This window comes from Balearica regulorum, chromosome 1, assembly GCF_011004875.1.
Source record: "Balearica regulorum gibbericeps isolate bBalReg1 chromosome 1, bBalReg1.pri, whole genome shotgun sequence".
NCBI classification, from domain to species: Eukaryota; Metazoa; Chordata; class Aves; order Gruiformes; family Gruidae; genus Balearica; species Balearica regulorum.
Window position 1 is genome coordinate 58,724,584 of NC_046184.1, and position 19,083 is coordinate 58,743,666.

General features: G+C 51.9%; 2 protein-coding genes across 3 annotated transcripts; both read right to left on the minus strand.

The window, feature by feature from the left end:
* Positions 1-216: 216 nt before the first annotated feature.
* On the minus strand, positions 217-10,367 carry MCM5 (minichromosome maintenance complex component 5). The gene is made up of 17 exons (XM_075753699.1): positions 10,242-10,367; positions 9,800-9,982; positions 8,768-8,894; positions 8,538-8,666; positions 7,907-8,079; positions 6,459-6,614; positions 6,198-6,364; positions 5,415-5,586; positions 5,121-5,232; positions 4,263-4,406; positions 3,862-3,927; positions 2,762-2,938; positions 2,543-2,655; positions 2,163-2,291; positions 1,774-1,916; positions 1,055-1,182; positions 217-604 (listed from the first exon to the last, which is right to left on the minus strand). Exons 2-17 carry the CDS (start codon positions 9,964-9,966, stop codon positions 503-505), a joined length of 2,205 nt encoding a protein of 734 aa, XP_075609814.1. The 5' UTR covers positions 9,967-9,982; positions 10,242-10,367; the 3' UTR covers positions 217-502.
* A 2,079-nt stretch (positions 10,368-12,446) lies between these two features.
* HMOX1 (heme oxygenase 1) lies at positions 12,447-18,871 on the minus strand. Of its 2 annotated transcripts, XM_010309225.2 has the most exons (5): positions 18,704-18,871; positions 18,260-18,380; positions 15,390-15,881; positions 14,664-14,772; positions 12,447-13,179 (listed from the first exon to the last, which is right to left on the minus strand). In XM_010309225.2, exons 1-5 carry the CDS (start codon positions 18,733-18,735, stop codon positions 13,049-13,051), a joined length of 885 nt encoding a protein of 294 aa, XP_010307527.2. In that variant the 5' UTR covers positions 18,736-18,871; the 3' UTR covers positions 12,447-13,048. The 2 variants fall into 2 exon arrangements, with proteins under 2 accessions (XP_010307527.2, XP_075609825.1); XM_075753710.1 differs by lacking the exon at positions 18,704-18,871 and having other exon boundaries at positions 18,260-18,589.
* Positions 18,872-19,083: the final 212 nt, after the last annotated feature.

Below are 19,083 nucleotides of genomic sequence, written 5' to 3' on the forward strand. Positions count from 1 at the left end.
TGCACCAACAGGATTTATGCCTTAACAGACACATCAAACCCCGAGTGAGAAACGAGTTTCTGCCTTCAGGGCTGCTGGTGCTGCCCCCGGGCTGTGTCCTGCCTCGAGGTGGGGTGCCAGGATGGGCGCTGGGCAGAGGGTACCAGGGCAAGCAGGAGGGATGCCTTCCCAACCAAAATCCTGCACAACCTCCCAAGGAAGGGAATACATCCACTCTCCCTCTGGGCAGCCAAAGACCCTGGGCTACCAATATCAGTCTTTATTTTTATACAAACTAAAAGCTTTTGGAGTTCATAGAAACATTGATGTGACACAGTGACAGAGCACCCAGGGGGAACCCTGACCACCCCAAACCCTGGTTCAAGGAGGAGGCCCTGGGAGGTTTGGCTCCCCAAGGAAAAGCTTCTTCCAGGAGCAAGCTCCGACCCCACAGGGCACTCCGCCTGCATGTGGGCAGGGATCAGGCAGCAGCAGCTCCCTCCCCACACATGGGACAGGGAGGTCACTTGATGCGGTAGAGGACTTTGCGTTGCATGCGGTGCTGGATCTCCCCCCGCCGCATCATCAGCTGCAGCACCTTGTAGATGGCGTGTTCTGGGTATTTCTGGAAAAGGGGAGATGGGGGGGGGAGGGGGGGAAGATAAGCCAGCAGGGAAAACCTCACCAAAGCCCAGCGGGAACCTACAACCATCGCTAAAGCCTGGCTGTGCCTCTCCGGAAGGAGGGAGCCTGGTGTCACCAGGTGCTGACACTCCTTTGCCCTTTTATTATTTCACGTCTGACTGCAGCCAGTCTCACAATATCAAACTGTTCTGGTTTCAAGGATAGAACCCAACCCACCTGAACAACCCCAAAGCTCAGTGCTTTTGCAAATGAGTTCTTGCCTCATTCCCCTTAAACTCTGCAATCACATTGCACCCCACTCCCTACAAACAACTTCAAAAGCAAATAGGACCAAAAGGCTCTCCAGCCACCTCTTGGGGTTTCACCCCCCGAGCAGCAGCCTGGGGTGTCTGGTTTCACAACCCAACCCTCCATGAGGTCCCTGGCCCACCTGGCGCATGAAGTCCTGGACGATGCTGTGCTCCGACACCTGAGAGCCGATGGCAAAGCGGCGCTTGAGCTGCTTCTCAATGCGGGACAGCATCTCTTGGTCCTCCTGTGTTGTGAAGCCTTCTGCCCCTGGAGGGAGAGGCTGTGTGAGCTCTCTGTGCTGCCCAGACATCACTCTCAAAGCCAGAGTGCCCATCTTCTATGTCTCCCACCACACCTGGCACGTCTCAGAGACTTCAGGGAACCCGTGAGCAAACCCACCATCAAAGGTGAGCTCCAATGACACAGCTGAACATGGCCCTGACTGCTGGAGCTTCCTTCAAACCCTCTGTGCCACGCTGCCTCCCAAGGAAGCACTGCCTTCAACCCCACAGGGAAAGACATACTGGTTGGGGAACCACCTTCAGGACTGGGCTCTGCCCTTGGGACCACAAGGGGCCAGACCACCCCTCCCTCACCCAGCACTGGTGGAGATCCTCAGCGTCATTTGTTGTTGCCCTCCCTGTGAGCCACAGCCCCACGGCTATGACAGCCCCTTGCTGCCACAGGCATTGCTTTGCCTTAGCTCAGAAAGAAGGTCCAGCACCTGCCTGGGGGGTGCCTGGTAGCACCCCCTGGCCCTGCCAGCCTGGTCTTGAGAGGAGAGCTTGTCTCTCCTTGCCCTGAGCAGCCAGGCCCAGCACATCCCTCCTGTCCCCAGCACCGAGCATCTCCCCTCACCTGACAGGCTGCCTGACATGGCTGCATCAAGCGTGGACACCTGGAAGAGCCGCAAGGCCTCTTCAACATCCACCTCGGTGGCGAAGGGCTGAAGCTTCATCTTCCCCAGGGACTCGGCGATGCGTATGATGGCCTCCAGCTGCCTGCGGCCAAAGATGATGTTCCTTGCTTTCTACTGCAACTCCAAGGGGGCTTCTTCTCCTTCCCCCCAACCCCAGACACCCCCACCTACCCAACTCCAGGCACCTCCAGTGTTGCCCTGTTCACAGAGGGCTCCCCCAAACCCCAGCACCCCACTAAGCCCCCTCCTGGGCTACCCCAGGTGACTCCTAGCGATGCAACCCCAACCCCGAAGGTTTCGGTGGGGCGAGGAGGGCAGGGTTGCTCACCGGACAGTGATGGGGATGCTGGAGCGGCGGTCACTCTCCTGCTCATGCTGGCGAGTGCCGCTCCGCATCAGGATGTAGCGGTTCTTCAGCTTCTCCGCCGCTGCCGCCGAGAGCCGAGGGCCACACTTCCTGCAAGGGGGGGGGAACAGGACCTGGAGGAGGGTCCCCTGGGCAGGGGAGTCCCCGGGCACCACTCACATCCTTGGGTCACGCTGCTGCACCATTGCGAGTTGCTCTCGCTTCCCTTTTTTCAAGGCAGGAGTTAAAAAAATGGTGACCCAGACAGAGCGCTTGCAAACACCAGCTGCGTGGTTCATTTCTCACCACTGCCTCCCACCATGCAGCCCAGGCACTGCCAAAATGTCATGCCTCTCACTCACGTCCGACAGAAGGAGATGAGCTTCTTCAGCTTGTTCAGCTCGATCTCGCCCTCCACGGCCTGGGTCTGCGTCAAGGCACTCACGTGTAAGGACATCACATGCTTGGCCAGCGTCTAGGACAGCAGAGGGCAATCAGGCAGCTGGAAACCCCACTGCCTCCCCCCACAAAAAAAAATGGGGCGCCATGAGTCCCAGCTGCACCCACGTGCCCCAGCCTACCATGTCTCGCTCCTCGTTGTGCTCATCCTTGACGATGAAGATCATGTCAAATCGGGACAGGATGGTGGGCATAAAATCAATGTTCTCCTCACCCTTGGTCTCATCCCAGCGCCCAAAGACAGAGTTGGCAGCTGCCAACACTGAGCAGCGGGAGTTGAGTGTGGTTGTGATTCCCGCCTGTGGCGGGAAAGAGAAACGGATGGGGTCAAGACTACGGATGGGGTCAAGACTACGTCCACTCACAGCAGGGCTAGAAGGCTATTAACTCATAATAAAAGGTCCAAAAGCAGTTTGCATTTAAATAAAACCCCTTAAGCAGCACCCAATTGCTCTGTAATGGTTCCACATTGGAGAGGGGTCAGCACAGGAAGTACATGGGGCTAGACTCACATGTCCTTCTAGAGGATGACTGGCTTCAGCTGAGACTTGAGCACTAAGTAACTTCATTTAAAACCTCACATCAAGGGCAAGGACACGCAAGACCCTATCACTAAATCTGCAACCTGAGACAGAAACTGGGTGGCTGGGGCCGAGTTCCCCTGGGCAGCCCTGGGGGCAAAGTGTGGGTTTGCAGGTAGTAGGCAAGGAACAGTGGTGGGCGTTCTGTTACCAGGGACTGAACAGCTAAGGGGTGAGCCAGAGCAAGCAGGAGGGAGCAGAGGTGCTACAAAAAAGGCTGAGCAGTGGAAACGAAGAGAAACTCTGATTTGAGAGAAGACTTGGCACTGCCTTGTCAGGCAGTTTCTGTAGATCTTCTGAGGGTGTGGAGAGCAGTGGGAAGGAAGAAAAAGAAATGACATCATGCTGCGACACAAGGATATCAGCAGAAATACTAAATCTAGAGGAGCAGAGGACAGGTAGAGCAGAGGGAGTTCATTTCAGTCCTGTTGAAGTTCAGGCTGCCTGAGAGAAGACAACCCAAAGCCCACAGGCAGAGCTGAGCAGTCTCGGATCAGAAAAACCAGTAACCATCAAAACCACTGCTTGGACAAGCCACTTTAAAACGGGCAATTCTGGCAAAGGATGTGTGACTGCTGGTTGCTGGGCTCTCAGGGACAATTCAGGCTCCTGCCCTGGGGCAACACACACCCACAGCTCACCTTAGCAATGGAGATGGTCTGCTGCTCCATGGCCTCGTGGATGGCCACACGGTCATCCTCCCGCATCTTCTCATCCAAGGTGGGAGAAATGAGGTGGAGTGAAAAATAAATAAATAAATAAATAAATAAAAATTTCACCAAAGCTCCACCAAACCTCAGCTACACACACACACCCCCCAATGCTGACCCCCCCCCGAGGTAAAGCTCTGCAAGGACCTCTGCTCAAGAGTGCAGAACATAACCAGAATTTCCCTGCAGCCCCATCCCCTGACCTTCCCTGAAAGAAAGTGGGGCAGCTTCAGGGGAGCCACCCTTTCTCCTGCAGCTCTGGGCTCTCCTGGGAGCAGCCAGCAGCCCAAGGGCTCTTTTCCCCACTCCTGTGTGGGCAGCCCCACGGGTACCTTGTCGAACTCATCGATGCACACCACTCCCCCGTCTGCCAGCACCATGGCTCCTCCCTCCATGAAGAAACTCCTGGAGGACGGGTCGCGGATCACCGAGGCCGTCAAGCCGGCAGCGCTGCTGCCTTTCCCTGAGGTGTATACCTAGCAGTGTGCGGGACAAGGAAGGGGACAGCACATCAGCTGCCGTGGGACCCAGGAGCCCGCTGCTCCAGCTGAAGACAAAGCAGCCCCTGCACTGCAAAATCCAGAGCTGCTGGAAGAAATGCAAAGCCCTCCAGGAAAATTTCCCTGCACACACCAAAAGCAGACCTGCTGGATACAGAGCAAGACTATTGCATAGTCCCAGGCCTTGGACTGAGCAGTTGTGACGCACCGGAGGGCTTGCAGACATGCAAATACAGGTATTAAGTACAGAACAGGGAGTGATTCATTGTTTGGTGGGCTGCTGCATTAGTTTTGTTTTCCTCCTGAGGGAACAATGCAGTCAGAGGCTGACTTTAATGGAGACTACAAGAAAACACGGCTGAAAATATAATTTCATGCCTGGGTTCAGCCTGAAGGTCCGTGCCTGAGAAGCAGTCAAGTTCATTTGCCCTGAGCAGCCAGCCTCTCTGCTCATCATGTCTCAAAAATAAACAGCACCACTCACGTCTTTGGACATCTGCAAATAGCCTGGCTCACATCATGACGAACGGCATTACCTGCTTCCCCTTCTCCCCTCTCATCCCCCTTTCTGCACCCCATATCTTCCAGGCTAGCACCAGAAATGGCAGTTTGCACCTCCACCAGCCAGTATAGCTGGGAGCTGAAAGAAGAAATGAGCTGCATTACAAGTGGTCACTTCAAACCACCTACCCCAATAGGTGAACACTTCTCAACGAACTTCAGCAGCTGGGATTTGGCTGTGCCGGGGTCACCCAGCATCAGTAAGTTGATGTCTCCTCTGCGGGTCAGTCCATCTGGGAGCCTGAAGTGACAGGGTGGGGAAAAAGAGATGGAGGAGTGATGGCGAGCCTTCATTTTGATAACCAGGCATTGCTGACAAGTGGCAGGCAGTTGGTAGCACCACCAGAAGACTGTATGAGGGCTTTGGTCCGTGAATGACTCCCCTGCCACCACCCTCTCTCCACCAGGCTGACTTTTCCCCACCTCTTGCGAGAGCCTCCGAATAAGAGGCAGGCAATGGCTTTCTTGATGTCAGTGCTGCCATAGATGGAGGGTGCAATGCTCTTGGCGATGGTCTCATAGATGTTGGGCATGGCAGCAAGGCGACGAAGTTCCTCCTCTTCTTGAGGGGTGACTGAGCCAGCAAAGCTGTGTCCTGTACAGGGATGAGGAGAATGATGCAACAGCAAACAAAAGGATGTTTTACAGTAAACGACACTACTCCCCCACACCCGCTACCACCAAAAGCCCTTCCTGAAGGTCACACCACCAGGTAGGAAGGGTGGAGAGGGAAGGCATTTGCTATCCCAGCAAGGCAGGCTGTGTCCTTAGAGCCTGGCAGGAAAAAGCAAGGATCTTGGGCAAAGCAGCTCTGGAGGAATCAGAGGGAGAATTACAGTCAGGACTGTGTTTTAAATACATAGCTCAATTTTAACCATTAACTTCAGCCCAGGTCCTCAGGGATGGCTTAGCAGATTGCCACTAAGATCAATTAAGATAAAAGCACTTAAATACTCTGGAGAACTTGAGCTGAAACCTCCTCATTTAATATCACTGAGAAAAAGTCATTCAGGACATGACTATAGATCATCCAGGGCAAGTTAGACCCCTGGACTGGCTTGAACCTTCTGCTATATAAGCAGCAGAGCAGGACCCAGGCTGTGATTTCACACAGTACTTGCCGAGGGACCACCTTGTTCAGGAAGGGGGCTCTCCCAACACCAGGCTACCAACACAGACCAGATGGGCACCAAAAGTAGACCTCACCTGAACCCTCCACATCCACCTGGATGCCCACCACACGGATGTAAGCGCTTCGGATGCCTACGCCCACGTTGTCACGGGTTCTGTTCTTGCTCTGGGCAGACTTCTTGATGGAGTAAATGCCCATGATAGTGACTCTGTTCCCTGGGACAACTTTGTCACACAGGTACCTAAGAGGAGGAAGGGGAAAGCAGCGGGGGAAGGGATGGCACCAGCAACACCTGCTAGCCCTGCGGGGCAAGGGTGGGGAGACCATGCTGGTACCTGTCACAGTACAGCTGCAAGTGCCGGGGCATCTCCCCGTGCGGCACGGCATCCGGGGACTCCTGCAGCTTCAGGACCTGGAAGTCCACACACTTGCACTTATCTGGCATGATGAAATAGGGGTCCAGCGGGCACTTTGGGCGGCCAGCTTGTTCTCTGTGCGGAGAGATCAATCAGGGAAGGCTGCTGGCACTCAGGAGCCACCCTTGGGAGCCCCCTGTAGAGGGGACAGCGGTGACGGAGCCCAGAACAGCCGCCCCTCCGAGCGGTGCCCAACAGGTGAGAAGGGCAGTCACACGGGGCCGAACCAAAGCCTCACCAAGCGCTCTGTCTTGTCTTTCGACAGCTGCCAAAAGCAGGCACAAGAACAAGCCAAAGACAGGGCGATACCTGCCTGAGTACTCTCCCTGCCTCCCCCCCTCTTCCCTGCTAGCTGAAAGCGGGGAGGAAGGCAATTCATTAATTACACAGAAGATAACAGTATAGACTCAGCAACACGGCAGGGCATTTTTCTTTATAACCTCGGGCACGAAGCAAATGTTAAGTGGTTTCTGGTGAGAAAGCAATTAGCAATGTGACAAGGCTGCCATCAACCTCCAGTCTCTCAAGATGTATCTGCCTCGTTAGACTACAAGCTCTCTGAGACAAGGAGCATCTCCACGTCCTGCTGCCGTCCCAGTACATCACTACCGACGCCCGACTCCACGCAGGACTGTCAGGGAGGATAACGTGAGAGCGCAGATGAGCTTGTGCAGTCAAGGACCAAGGTGCTGTACAGACCACATGCAAGAATGATCCCTATCCCAAAGGCCTCTCAAGCTGCATTAGAGATAAGGTGCAGAAAATAAATACTGGCAGGCACAATCTACCGGGATCAAGCAATCGGCACGAGAGCTGCGGCACAGCGGCAGCCTAACGCTCACGGTTTGCGTGGGCATCGAGAGCTGTAAAGCGGGATTTGAAAGTTAGTAGCAAAGCATCCCTACAGAAGGTAACACAAAACAGCCCCCTGGGGAGGGAGAACATAGAACAAGAAGTTTGTTCGAGAAAGATAAGAACTTAACAGGAAGTTCAGACAGCAGCTTAATGCAGCGTTATGGGATGGCCGGAGGCAGGAATGAACCTTTAGGTACAACAGGCAAAGCACCCTGCAGATATAACGAACTCCCCGAACACGGCCGCTCAACACCGCTTGCAGCACTGGTCACACAGCACCACGACCAGCGTGAGCGCAGACAGATGGAGCTCAAACCTGCCAGCCACGGGCGCACACAGGCACAAGGGCAACACGAAGGGAGGAGGCAGAGAGCAGTGCAGATGCTTCTGCCTTGTGCAACAGGGACCTGACATTATGCAGCACGCAGGGGATGGAGGGGGAGCAGGAGGAGGGGATGCAGCCTTTTTTTTTCCCACCAGCCTGCCGCATGCATCTCCGTGTCAGTCCTTACGTGTTGCATTTCCTGGGGAGAGCATAACCCTCCAGGCCCGGGCGCACCGCAATGTTGCTGATGGTGTTGCGGCAGCTGCGGCACTGGATGGCTATTCTGGTGGCTTTGGCTCTCACGGGGGTTGCTGCAATTACGATCCCAGGGATCTTCACAAGGTGGGACATCTGGTCAGACTGAAAGGGAAAAGGTGAAGGGAAGGTGAGAAAGCTGTCACTGGAGGATGGATGGGAAACTAAAGAATTTGAAGAAACACAGTTCGTTCTTAGCTACGCTTCCCACATTCATGAGACTAAGGCACCAGAACAAAGCAGCCTGCACAATGTCACTCTTTTGCTCTACCGTAGTAGAGGAACGTTGCATGACTTAAGTCATGCTGATTTCAAAGGAAGAGAGAAAAGAAAAAAACACTCCATGCAGAACATCACCACCAGCAGTAATGTCTCTGCAGCAGGAACCAGTAATAACAGTCTCTGCAGTCAGATTTCAGTTGCAGAGTACCCCTGCTTGTAAATTAGTGTACAACCTGTGTCCTGAAGTACGTGATCAAGTACCAAAAGCTTCTCTGCAATCACACCCACACACAAGCAAGCCCTGCTGCTCGCTGCTCAGCGCGGCAGCCGATTCACCTCACCTTCAGGCTGCGGATGTTGGCTGCGTTTGCATCCGATCTCAGCATCACCTGGATGTCTTGGAGAGTTTCCTCCCCTGAAGGACGAGGACGGGTGACCTCATCTGCAACTTCTTTTGCAGCTTCTTCCAACTACAAAAGGAAGAACTAGGCTATTATGGGTACATTACGGTATATCATCAGGGCTGCTCTCAACATCAGCGCGCCAGGTTGCCAGCCTCCCCCATCCTTACCAGCTGCAGGTGCTCTGCTGGTTGCTTGTACAGATAGTCAGCGAGATCTTCATCAAAGCTGGCCAGGTCTTCCATCTCCACCTCCACCCAGTACTGACTCAGGTTATAGTGCCGTTTAAGCTCATCCCTGGAAGGCAGTAAGTGGTAAAGGTTTGCAGGGCAGAAAGCAACAGTCACCCACAGCGACCTTATGACAAGCAGTGAGCAGAGAAGGCAGGTTCTGCAGGAAGTCCTTGGTTTGGAAAGTAAACGGGGAAAATCGGGAGAGTGCCAAGAGACATGTTGGAGGACCTGAGCAAATCTTTCACCCAAAACCACTTTGAAATGTCACATAAGACCAGAGACACCAGTGCTTACAGTGATAACGTACAGTATGGCACAAATTGTTTACTAGAGTTATGCAACCAGACAGGCAATTAGAAAAACTCTATGCAGAATATCAATTATACCTAAAATACAATTTTAAAAAAGAAAGTTATAGCATAACAGGCAATGTTCTCCTTAAAAAAAGCCAGGGTGCATGAAATTCAGAGATGAAAGGAAAGATCGTCCCAGCCCTTGCATGATACATCTGTACGCCCTCTCACAGTTGTCTCTCCAAGCTGCATAGGCAAAGAGATGGCCAAGGGACCTTCGCAGCCCCAGAAGGCACACGTGGACAGTGCTGTACTGATTGTAATGGATACACACAAAACTCCAGACCAGAAAGCACTAGATCTTGAAGACAGACCTTGAATTTCAGAACTAGGTGCAAGCTTGGCAGTGCAGATCCCTCCATTGCTACCTCCGCCACTAGACAGCTGCCTAAAAATTCAGGCAAACACCAGACCTCAGTTTTTCTCTAGGGTTAAAATGGGAGCAATAGCATTTCTTATACTAACAAAGAGCTCTTTACAGTCTACGGGAAGAGAAAAGCTGACACGTGCGATTGTATACTGGGGCGTGCACAGCAGGAGGAAGGCTAACAACAGACTGGATGTGCCAAGAGGAGTGGGTAAGGCCACCGAGGGAGAAAAGGGGTCACGGCAGCACCTGTATTTGAAGGTGAAGCCCGTCCGGTCCGTGCCCACCCGGAACTGCCGCAGAAACTCCTTGAACCGCTTCTGCAGCTGAGACTTCCGAACCTGCCCCTCGTCCGCCGACGCATCGCCCCCAAAACTGTCGCTGTAGTAAATGCCGGGGTCGTCGAAGCCGGACATGGCGACTGCTGCTCCCCTGCGGGCCCGAGAGCGCGGTCAGCACCAACCTCCACCCCCTCCCCCCGGCTGCACTGCACCCCCCGCCCCCCAAACTGCACCCGCCGCCCTCCTCCTCCTCCTCCTCCTCCTCCTCCACCCCAGATGCCCCACGGGATGGCCCACGGGATGGCCCACGGGATGGCCCACGGGATGGCCCACGGGATGGCCCACGGGATGGCCCACGGGATGGCCCACGGGATGGCCCACGCGCGATCCCGCCCCGCTCCGCTCCGCACCTCGCTGCCCGCGGGAAAGTCGCCACCAACTTTTTCGCGGCAAAACCGGCGCGCGGCGGAAACCAAACTGCTGCGCTGGGCGCGCCGACTCCGCCGCCGCTCACTTCGATTGGCCCGGCCGCAGCGCGCCGTCGCGGATTGGGCCCCGGCCGTCCTCCCGCCCCGCCCCAAGAGGAAGCGCGCTAAACCGCCTCTGCCGCTGATTGGTCGTGGCGCTCCGCCCCCTGCCGGCCGGGCGCAATTTGGCGCGAAATCTGGGAGAGAAGGGCGGGGGGAGGTGAAATGGCGGTCGGGCGGGACCATTGTGGCGGTGCGCGGAGGGGGGAGCGGGTGAAACCATTGCGGGCGGGGGAGGGGGAGCGCGTTAGTTGCCCTCAGGCAGCGGCGACGTTAATTACCGTAATAAAATAAATTAGTGCTGTATGCTCCTTGGGGGCAGCTGGAGTTTGTTGCTGCGGGGCTTAGTGGTGTGGCAGGGCCTCCCTGTGAGCAGGATGGGCCGGGGCAAGCGGGCTGGTGCTGCCGCAGGGTGTGTGTTCTCCAGGGTGCTTTTCTCCTGGTTAGTGGTGAATTTGGGGGGAAGGCTGGTGGGTCGTTGTGCAAGCAGTTTGGCTCTTCAAAAATGTGGTAATGTGTATCTGAAGTGGAAACAGAGCTGGGAAGCCTAGCATGGTGCAAGGGAGGTTTTTAAAGCACCAGCTGGAAAATGAAGGGCGTGTTGCAGAGAAACCAGATATAAAGATCATAGATCTAGTACAAAGCAAAGCTTTAGTCGTCACCTTTAGGGTCAGCCTGGAGTCCTTCAGTGTGATAGTGGAATCGCTGTGAGATACTCAAAGCACCATACCCCTTCCGCCATGAGCAGGGAGGGGATGATGTCAGTCTGAGTTCAGACTTCCTAGCTTTGAGGTCACAGTTATGAGCTCTTTGGGCAGTGGAGATGGGCTGAGTGTGGTAGAGTGCATTTCTGAGCTCATGGGCATTTATTTGCATGTTTGGGATGTATAGTTATTCAGCATGGCTGAATGAACATAACTGGGGTGGGTTAGAGGGACTGAATAGGTAGAACTTAATATGAATTTGAATGAATAAGTTCTTGTATTTGAATAGTTATCAAGCCTCATATCCCTGCTTGTCAAACATCTGACTATCTTTTTAAAGAATTAACTATTTTTGCTAACAGGGATTGGCAAATAGGCCCAAGTAGAGAAGTATTAAAGGGGATTTTGGAAGGGATAGAGGATGGATAATAGCCTGAGAATAATGACAGCCCCTTTCCCACTGCTCGTTCTCAGCAGGACCTGCCTCCGGATCGTTGCTTTGTGAGCAGGTTCAGTGCAGGCTGTTAGAACGGATCGGTAGGAAAGCGTCTCTTTGGGATTGAGGTCACAGCTGGAACAGGCGGCATCATGGGGACACGTTGATCACAGAGGCTTTCCGGTAGAAAGAGAGGAGAGGACTGATAATGGCCGTGTTGGTACCCGAACCGCAGCCTCTCCTGCAGCGATTCCTGTGCTAGACGACCCTCCGGAGCAGACGTGGCCAGCCACTCTTTTGGCTATAGGCCTTAAAGCCAGACCTCCAGATCCGCCTCAGCATGAACCAGGGAGAGCAGCAGCGCCGCGTGTCTGGAGCACCTTCGGCCACGCCGCGTCCTGGCAGCGCGGTGGGTTGGTTTGTCACCTCAGTGAGTCCGTGCGGTTGCCTGCTCCATGTCTGCCATCCAGCTGCCTCGTAGGATCAAAAACTAGTGTGTGTTTAGTTTCTGGGGTGGTGAAAAGATACGTGCTTTTCTGATTCACACTGAAGTTCTCTCAAAGGCAGCCTGGTAATGGAGCCCTCAGAGGGTGGCAGTCAGGGGCAGGTGTCCCAGTTTAAACCGGCTGAGGGGCCCGTCACCTCTTGCTTTTGCTAGAATAGCAACCAGCTTCCACCCCTTAAAGATACTTTGTACGCTTACGGAATTTTGTGGTATTTCTAGAAATAGAGACCAGCGTGTAGGAGCTGAAGGAACCTGCCCCGGCTTGCAACAGGTTATTGTTAGCACCGAGTGGGAGCAGAGTCTGGCTCTGATGATAGCTCCCGTTTGCATCTCTTGTAATGTCGCTGGAGGCAGCAGCTCCAAAAGACACAGAGCTGGGAGGAAGAAAGACACCTCCTTTCTACTCAGGTAAGGCTTTAATAATAGGAAACACCAAGCCTGAGGACTTTACGTTGAAGTTTATTATGTGTATAAATTATGTAACCAGACAAGAGAATGACATGTATCTTCAACAACCGTCTTCTGCTTTTTAAAAAAACCAAAAATTATTGGAAAAAGAATTAACAAAGACCTACTAGTGTCATACAAAACAGTCTAAAACCCACAGGAGCCGTGTGGCTCCACAGAAAAAGTGATCACAGTATTATCTAGCAGTATAAAAAAAATTGAGCAAACAGGGCTCCAGGAAGCTTTGTATTTCTGAGGAGAGGCAGATGTCAAAGCTACATTTCTGATCCTGTAGGATTTTTGCAGGCACTCTGTAAAGCAACGACAATTCTTGGCCATTGTTTTTAGCCTTTTCTACCCTTCATTTTTGGTGATAAAGTTAGTCTCTGAGAAGAGCTCGCACCAAGCACGGGAGAGACTTTGCCCAAACCCCCTTGCAGCACTATCTTTGATTTCTGGGGAGAAAATTCTCCTAATATTAGTGGCAGAGCCAAGATCACAGTACCCAGTCGGGGGGAATTTGTCTCAGAAAGACTGGGGAAAGTGGATTAGTTCAGGGTGAGGGAAGGCACAAAGAGAAGGTGAAGATCCTGCTTCTTCACATGGCAAATAAGCCCACGGCGACTGTCGTGGCTAGGAAGCTGAGTGCCAGGATCCACCGCACCAGGGGAGCGGCGAGCATCGTGTCTGTGTGTCTCCTGTTAGTCCTCTCACTTTCTTTCCCAGGACCTAGATCAGATAGGAAAATAAAAAAAAAAATAAGCAGATGAGAACAAGTTGAGGCCTAAAGCTGCCACTGTGCCGCGCTTGCAGTGGTGCTGGAGCAGACCCTGCTGGAGTTGTCAAGGGGAGAAGGAGGAAGGTCAGAGCTTGGCTGGGATGGGAGAAACGGCAGCAGCAGGTTCTGCTCTCCCCCGTGAGTGAAGAAGGGAAGCAGCAGACTTGATCTGGGACTCAGAAAGACTCACAACCCCTCTGCCTGTACTTGAGTATCTGCCTCTTCCCTTGTCTCCTTACAGGCTTACTCAATGCACCACCCAGCTCCATCAAAACCCTGATGCACGCAGAAGACCGCCAAATACTTATGCCACAATTTTAAAAGGCAGTTTGTCTCCTACGTCTTATTGATTTAATTGGTTAGGCATCGAACGATCTTAAACGGGTAGTCCTTGGCATGCCAGACAAATAATTTTCCCAGTACAAACTTCAGGATGGGATTCTTCATCCAACACCAAGCTTTTCTGAAAATCTTACTTTTATGAGTGTGTTGGGAAAGGAGCAGCAAAGTTTCACAGAGAACTTCTACTGCCTTTCCCAAAGAAGTCACTCTAAGCTTCATTGGCTAGAGATGTGCAAGACGAGGTTTGCTTTTCATTCTTTGCTAAGAGGAAGAGTGTGGTTCAATCCAGTACACACCAAAAAATCTCCCTTTTAGTTTTATAATGGGTAGGTAATAGAGGCTTTTTTTCTTTTTTATTTGAACCACACATTATCAGGGAAACCACTCTCCTCTGTAAGCATCTGAGCCTGCTCCTAACTCAATCACAAATCTGGCTGCACAAAAAGGGATCGCTTTGCTTGCAGCCACTGCTCGAGTTTGGGATGGTGCTTGCCAGCAGATGGAGCTTCTTCAGCTTTGCAGAGCTGATGGGCAGCCTGTACATCCCCGCTTCCTACCTCGTTACATTTCACCATCCAGAACAATGCTCATTATAAACCCAGCATGTTTTCAGGAGTGCTTTCAGTAAATACTTCTGGAAGGCAGGAAAATGACCAGAGGAAGATTTAATCCAAAAGGATAAGGCTGTTGGATAGGGCTGTGTGTCTGGAGGAACCTTCTGTCAGCGCCATGGCTGATCTGCTGGGCCCGAAATCGCAGCCTTTGCTTCTGTAAACTGAAGGCCAGTTTTCATGTGGTGAATGAACCTTTCCCTTGTTAAAACCTTAGAGAAGGAGAGGGGAGTCTCTTTTTGTAAAGCTCCCTCACGGACACTTTCTGGAGAGCCCAAATGTGTCATCCTTGCTGTCATGTCTAGAAGAAGCTTTGCACGCACCAGTACCCCTCCTTGCACTACCTACCGATGGCTGGAGAAGAGACAGGGCAACCACCTCATGCTCATTTCTCAGTGGCTTTTACAAACAAGAACAGAGGAAGGGAGGAGAACAAAACCAGAAGGGGCAATGTTAAGCACCTGCCCTTTGAAGTGTCTTACCGTGCTCATATGATTTGTTAATGTTCCTTGCACGAAGCTCTGCCTTCGGCTGCACGGGGTGACTGTTCTCCTGGCCCTTAGACACCAGCTCCTGCAGCGCCTCAAACACCTGAGAATAGGGAACAGTGTCTCGTTAGGTGGCCTCCTCTTCTTCTGTCACTGGACCCCTTGCCCCTGCCCCAGGTACTTTAGGAACCAGAGGAAGACACAAGCCTTCAGTCCAAGTCTCCTGGCACTTCTTGCATAGAACATAATCTGCCTGTGGGACCAAAAGCATGTCTTTCAAACCCCTTGTTCGCTTCACAGGTTCTCCCTGAAGCTTCCAGCTCAGGAGCAGCCTATTGCCCATCTTCCGATGGGAAGGAAAGCAAGGTACCTGTGCATTTAGTCAGCATCCACAGAGGACCTGTGGGACTCTACTACAGGGGTAGGACAGATAAATGGTGATTCCCCCCTCCCAGTATAAGCACTCATTCATATCTGAATAATGGCACACAGAAGAGACTGAGTTCAAACCCAAGGGGAGGGGGAAGAGCTTTTCAGAGACCAGCCTTTCGCTAGGCTCCCAGGTTGGACAAGTGTAGCCATCCAACTCTGACTAGCTTGCCCTAATCCACAACTTCCCATAAGCTCCAGAGCAGAAATACCGGCTCTGCCTTTCCCCTCTAGCTATTATCTTGTTTCAGAGAGGGTGTGGGCAGGCAGGGCTGGCTGGTTGTTACTCACCTGTATATTTAGCAGGAATGCTTTCTTGGCCTCCTCCAAGACTCTTTTCTTAGTGGCAAGATCCATCTCGAGGGCATTCATGCGGGAGCGATAGAGCTGCTTGAACTTGGTGGCATTGGAGACTCCATCAAATGTGAAGAAAGCCAGCCCTTCTCCAGTGCTGGGCAGCTGGAGGGCCTTTTGGGCAATTTTCTTCAGCACCTGCCCCCCAGACAGGTCTCCCAGATACCGAGTGTAGGCATGGGCCACCAGGAGCTCTGGGTAGTTCTTGCCTACATTGTGGAGCCTCTCAACGTATTTCTGAGTAGCCTCAGGACATGGGATCTCTCTCCTCCAGTTGCTGCCGTAGAAGTACTCCAAGTCTTTCTCCAGGGCAGCTTTTCGGTGCAGCTCCGCCGGAAAATACACAGGGGCATAAACCGGGTTGTTCTTGTTACGTTCGATCTCTTCTTCCAGAGCAGAGTAGATGAAGTACAGGGATGCTGTAACCAACTGAAACAGAAGGAAGAGGATGAGGTACAGGTGCATCTGTCTGTGTTCACATTTTGGGGACAAATCTTACTAAAGAAAATTTACTCATGCGCATACCTGGTATGAATCATGCACGTCTGTGATGTAGCAAGTTTCCCATGTGGAAAACAGAGTTGCAAGGTGCAGTGAGACACTGTTTAGCCTTTCCCCTTCTGCTTGAGGCAGCATCAGGTAAGACCTAAGCCCTTTTGCAGCATATTGGTTGTACCTGCCCTTAAAAGCTGCTGCCTTCCCCTTCAAGTTAAAGTTCTTGCAGCTTCATGTAATGAAGAATACAGCCCTGTTAAATCCTGCCTGGTCTATTCTTTCCATCCCCTCGGTCAATAGAGAGGGTATTCCCAAAGGTATATTTGCTGGTGCATTGTTCAAATCTGAATGCTTCAAGATGTGGCTTCCCTTTATGGGACCTTATGAGTTGATGACACACCCCATTTATTTTTCAATATATTCATCCTGTTGGCATCCCACCATTGTGGGAACTGAGGCACCACCGCTCTCCTCGTTCAGACTTGCAAGCGGGGTTGCCTCCTTGGTTACCCCGAGGAGACAAGATAAAAGGGGGCTGAAAGCACAGCCTGCCTCTGAAGGATGCCTTTGTGAAGGAGCACTGCGAGGCTGTGTGTTCTCCTCTCTGTTCTGAAACCGTTGTTGTTTTTCCCAGCTTACACGATACTGTCTTCTATCTGCCAGCTGTTCCACATGGCGTAAGACAATCTAGCTGTGTTCTTTCCTTCCCCAGGCATTCTGTTTTCAGAGGCTGTATACATATTTACACCTACACCACCTCTTCCTTCCACTGGAATCCCTTATCAGCAGCAAAGGGTAAAACATGAAGGTATTGTAGTACAGGTGAGTCAGGTTTGGGGGGGGGGGGGGAAAGCATTACGCTGATGACAGGAGAGAAAGCAGTTTACTCTCCCACAAAGCAATCAGTTCTGCAGTAGAAGAGTTGCCGTTTCAACTTTTCCCCGTTGTGCCAGCAAATAGGACTTTGATAAGCACGCGGGCAGTGGCTCGTTTGTGGAAACAAATACTCAGATTCCGGGGAGTCATGTGTCAGGGTAGATATATAGGTTTGCCAAGAGAGTAAACAAAAATAGAGGTTTTTAAACAATAACCTGTTATCCAGCTTACTGGAAAAGAAACAAAATACATTGCCTAACAAATTCAGAAAATGTAACTTGACTGGTTGTTTTCAGAGGCAGGTAGTGGTTTAATGGGAAACGTGGCTTTTGAAAACTATTGTTACCTTTTAAAAGCCGTGTCACGTCTCACTCCCCCTGAGAGCACATAAATATCTTCTAAGAAACTGAGCTGTATTCCTGAAGGCCTGACTTTCTGCGCTATTGCCAGCCTGTCTCAAAGTTCACTGCCTGACCAATGCCACATTTCTAACAGCAGGGAGTCAGCACCTGAGATATTAAATTTATGCTTGACTAAGTATTGTGAATGCGACCCGTCAGAAATAAGTAGTCTTTTTCCTACTCTTGTGGATTTATTTGCCAAGGAACAATTTAACAACAAAGTAATTAAACCACAGGTTGGATCACTAGGTGTTATTTGCGAGCCCATGCGTCACATCCTATAACCACCCAGGAATTTCTGGCCCAGGTGTGTGCTTTGGTTTTGCCTATGGCTTTGTCATGTGGCTCAGATCTCAGGAATCACGCATCTAGCCAGGTTAGGCACAGACTAATACCTGCAAATGATTCTCTTTTATCTTAAAAAAAGCAACAGGCTTCTACCTGTTAGCAGCAGACATGGCTTGCTCCAACTCAGTCTGCCTTTGGGTTACTATTGTTTATGATCTCAGCTCTGGTATAACCCAAGTGACAAACATTGCAAAGTTCAGTGCCAGAGATGATCCCACAGCCTCACTTTGTTGCTATTCCATCATTATTTCCAGCTATAGCTGCTTAGTGTTGTTCAGCCACTCATGTATCTGCACAGTCGTACCTCCATTAACTATCATTGCCAATAATTAACATGCAGGCATTTTTGAGGAAAGAGAAAAAGCAATTGCATTAATCCCTTCAAGCTCTTTGTCTTTTTATCCTGTTTCAGCTTGGCTGCCCATTCTGATATGCACAGTCCTGCCCTGCCTCCTGCAAGAGGAGCCGCTAAGATCTTAGGGGAGTCTTAGGGTGCTGGAGTTTGATCAAGAGCATGTTTTGCACAGGCGATGCTGCTACCAGACAGCTGTACTGCAAAGGACCTCCTTCCTTGTGCCGTCCCTCTTCCCCCCCCGCCCTGCTTCAGTCCCTGTGCAGCCCGTCTGATCTAACAGTGTATTTCCTGGCGAGGAAATCCCATCCCCAAGCAATGCTGCTACGAAGTACCTTAAACTCATGGAGTGACACCTGCCCCTTCTGGAAGTTCTTCATGAACGGCGTGTTCTCCGCCTGCTCGTGCACTTCCTTGGTGGCTTCCTTCATGAGCTCTGACAGGTCCTTGGACATGCTGGGGAAGAGCAGCAAAACAGATGTCAGTGCTGTTCCTCTCTGCTGGCAAATGGATCTTAGCTGTCTAGGAAGAAAGGGGGAGCCTGGGATAGCAGGAAAAGGAGCAGAGCATTCCCAAGAGCCACAGATGGGAACGGGGGAGCACCAGCAGCCCAAACACTGTCCCGAACGGGGAGGACTGACAGACTCCATCCAGAGGTGAAAGCAGAAGCATGCCGTTCCCTACAGAACAGAAACAGGAAGAGCATGCCTAAAAGCAATGGAAGAAACACAATACTCTTCTGGTGAAAAATTTCCCTCTCGTTCCCGTCCCGCTCTCACCTTTCAGAGCTGTGTGTCTGGGAAGTTTCCATGTTTCTCCACTTCGTTTCACTCCTCCGATTCCCTGTTGTTGTTTTGGTTTTTTTTTTTTTTCTTTGCTTGTGCTTTCCTCCTTCCCTGCTGCTCCCAGGACAGTGAAGGCTCTGAGCTGGGTAGCCGGGCTCCGGCATCCAGCTTTATACTGCCAGGCCACGTGAGCAGCCAAACCGCTGACCTCAGTGTGAGTACAAACTTCTTGCAACACAACTGCACTTCCCTTCCCAGCCTGGCTGTCACCCACTCCTCGCCTGCATCCCAAGAGACCCGAAGGAAGTCACCTGATCTGTCTTGACTTACTAAGCACAAACAGAGGATGTCCAGCAACTTCTTCTTCAAGGGTG

Coding starts and splice junctions, on each gene's coding strand:
- MCM5 (XM_075753699.1), bottom strand. CDS start 9,966: ATGTCCGGCTTCGACGACCCCGGCATTTACTACAGCGACAGTTTTGGG. Junction 8,080..8,537: donor CCAACATCCGCAGCCTGAAG/GTGAGGTGAATC, acceptor TTTCCCTTTCAG/TCTGACCAGATGTCCCACCT. Junction 1,917..2,162: donor AGCATCCCCATCACTGTCCG/GTGAGCAACCCT, acceptor CTTTGGCCGCAG/GCAGCTGGAGGCCATCATAC.
- HMOX1 (XM_075753710.1), bottom strand. CDS start 18,574: ATGGAGTCTGTCAGTCCTCCCCGTTCGGGACAGTGTTTGGGCTGCTGG. Junction 15,882..18,259: donor TGTCACTCCATGAGTTTAAG/GTACTTCGTAGC, acceptor CTTCTGTTTCAG/TTGGTTACAGCATCCCTGTA. Junction 14,773..15,389: donor CATTCCTGCTAAATATACAG/GTGAGTAACAAC, acceptor CCCTATTCTCAG/GTGTTTGAGGCGCTGCAGGA.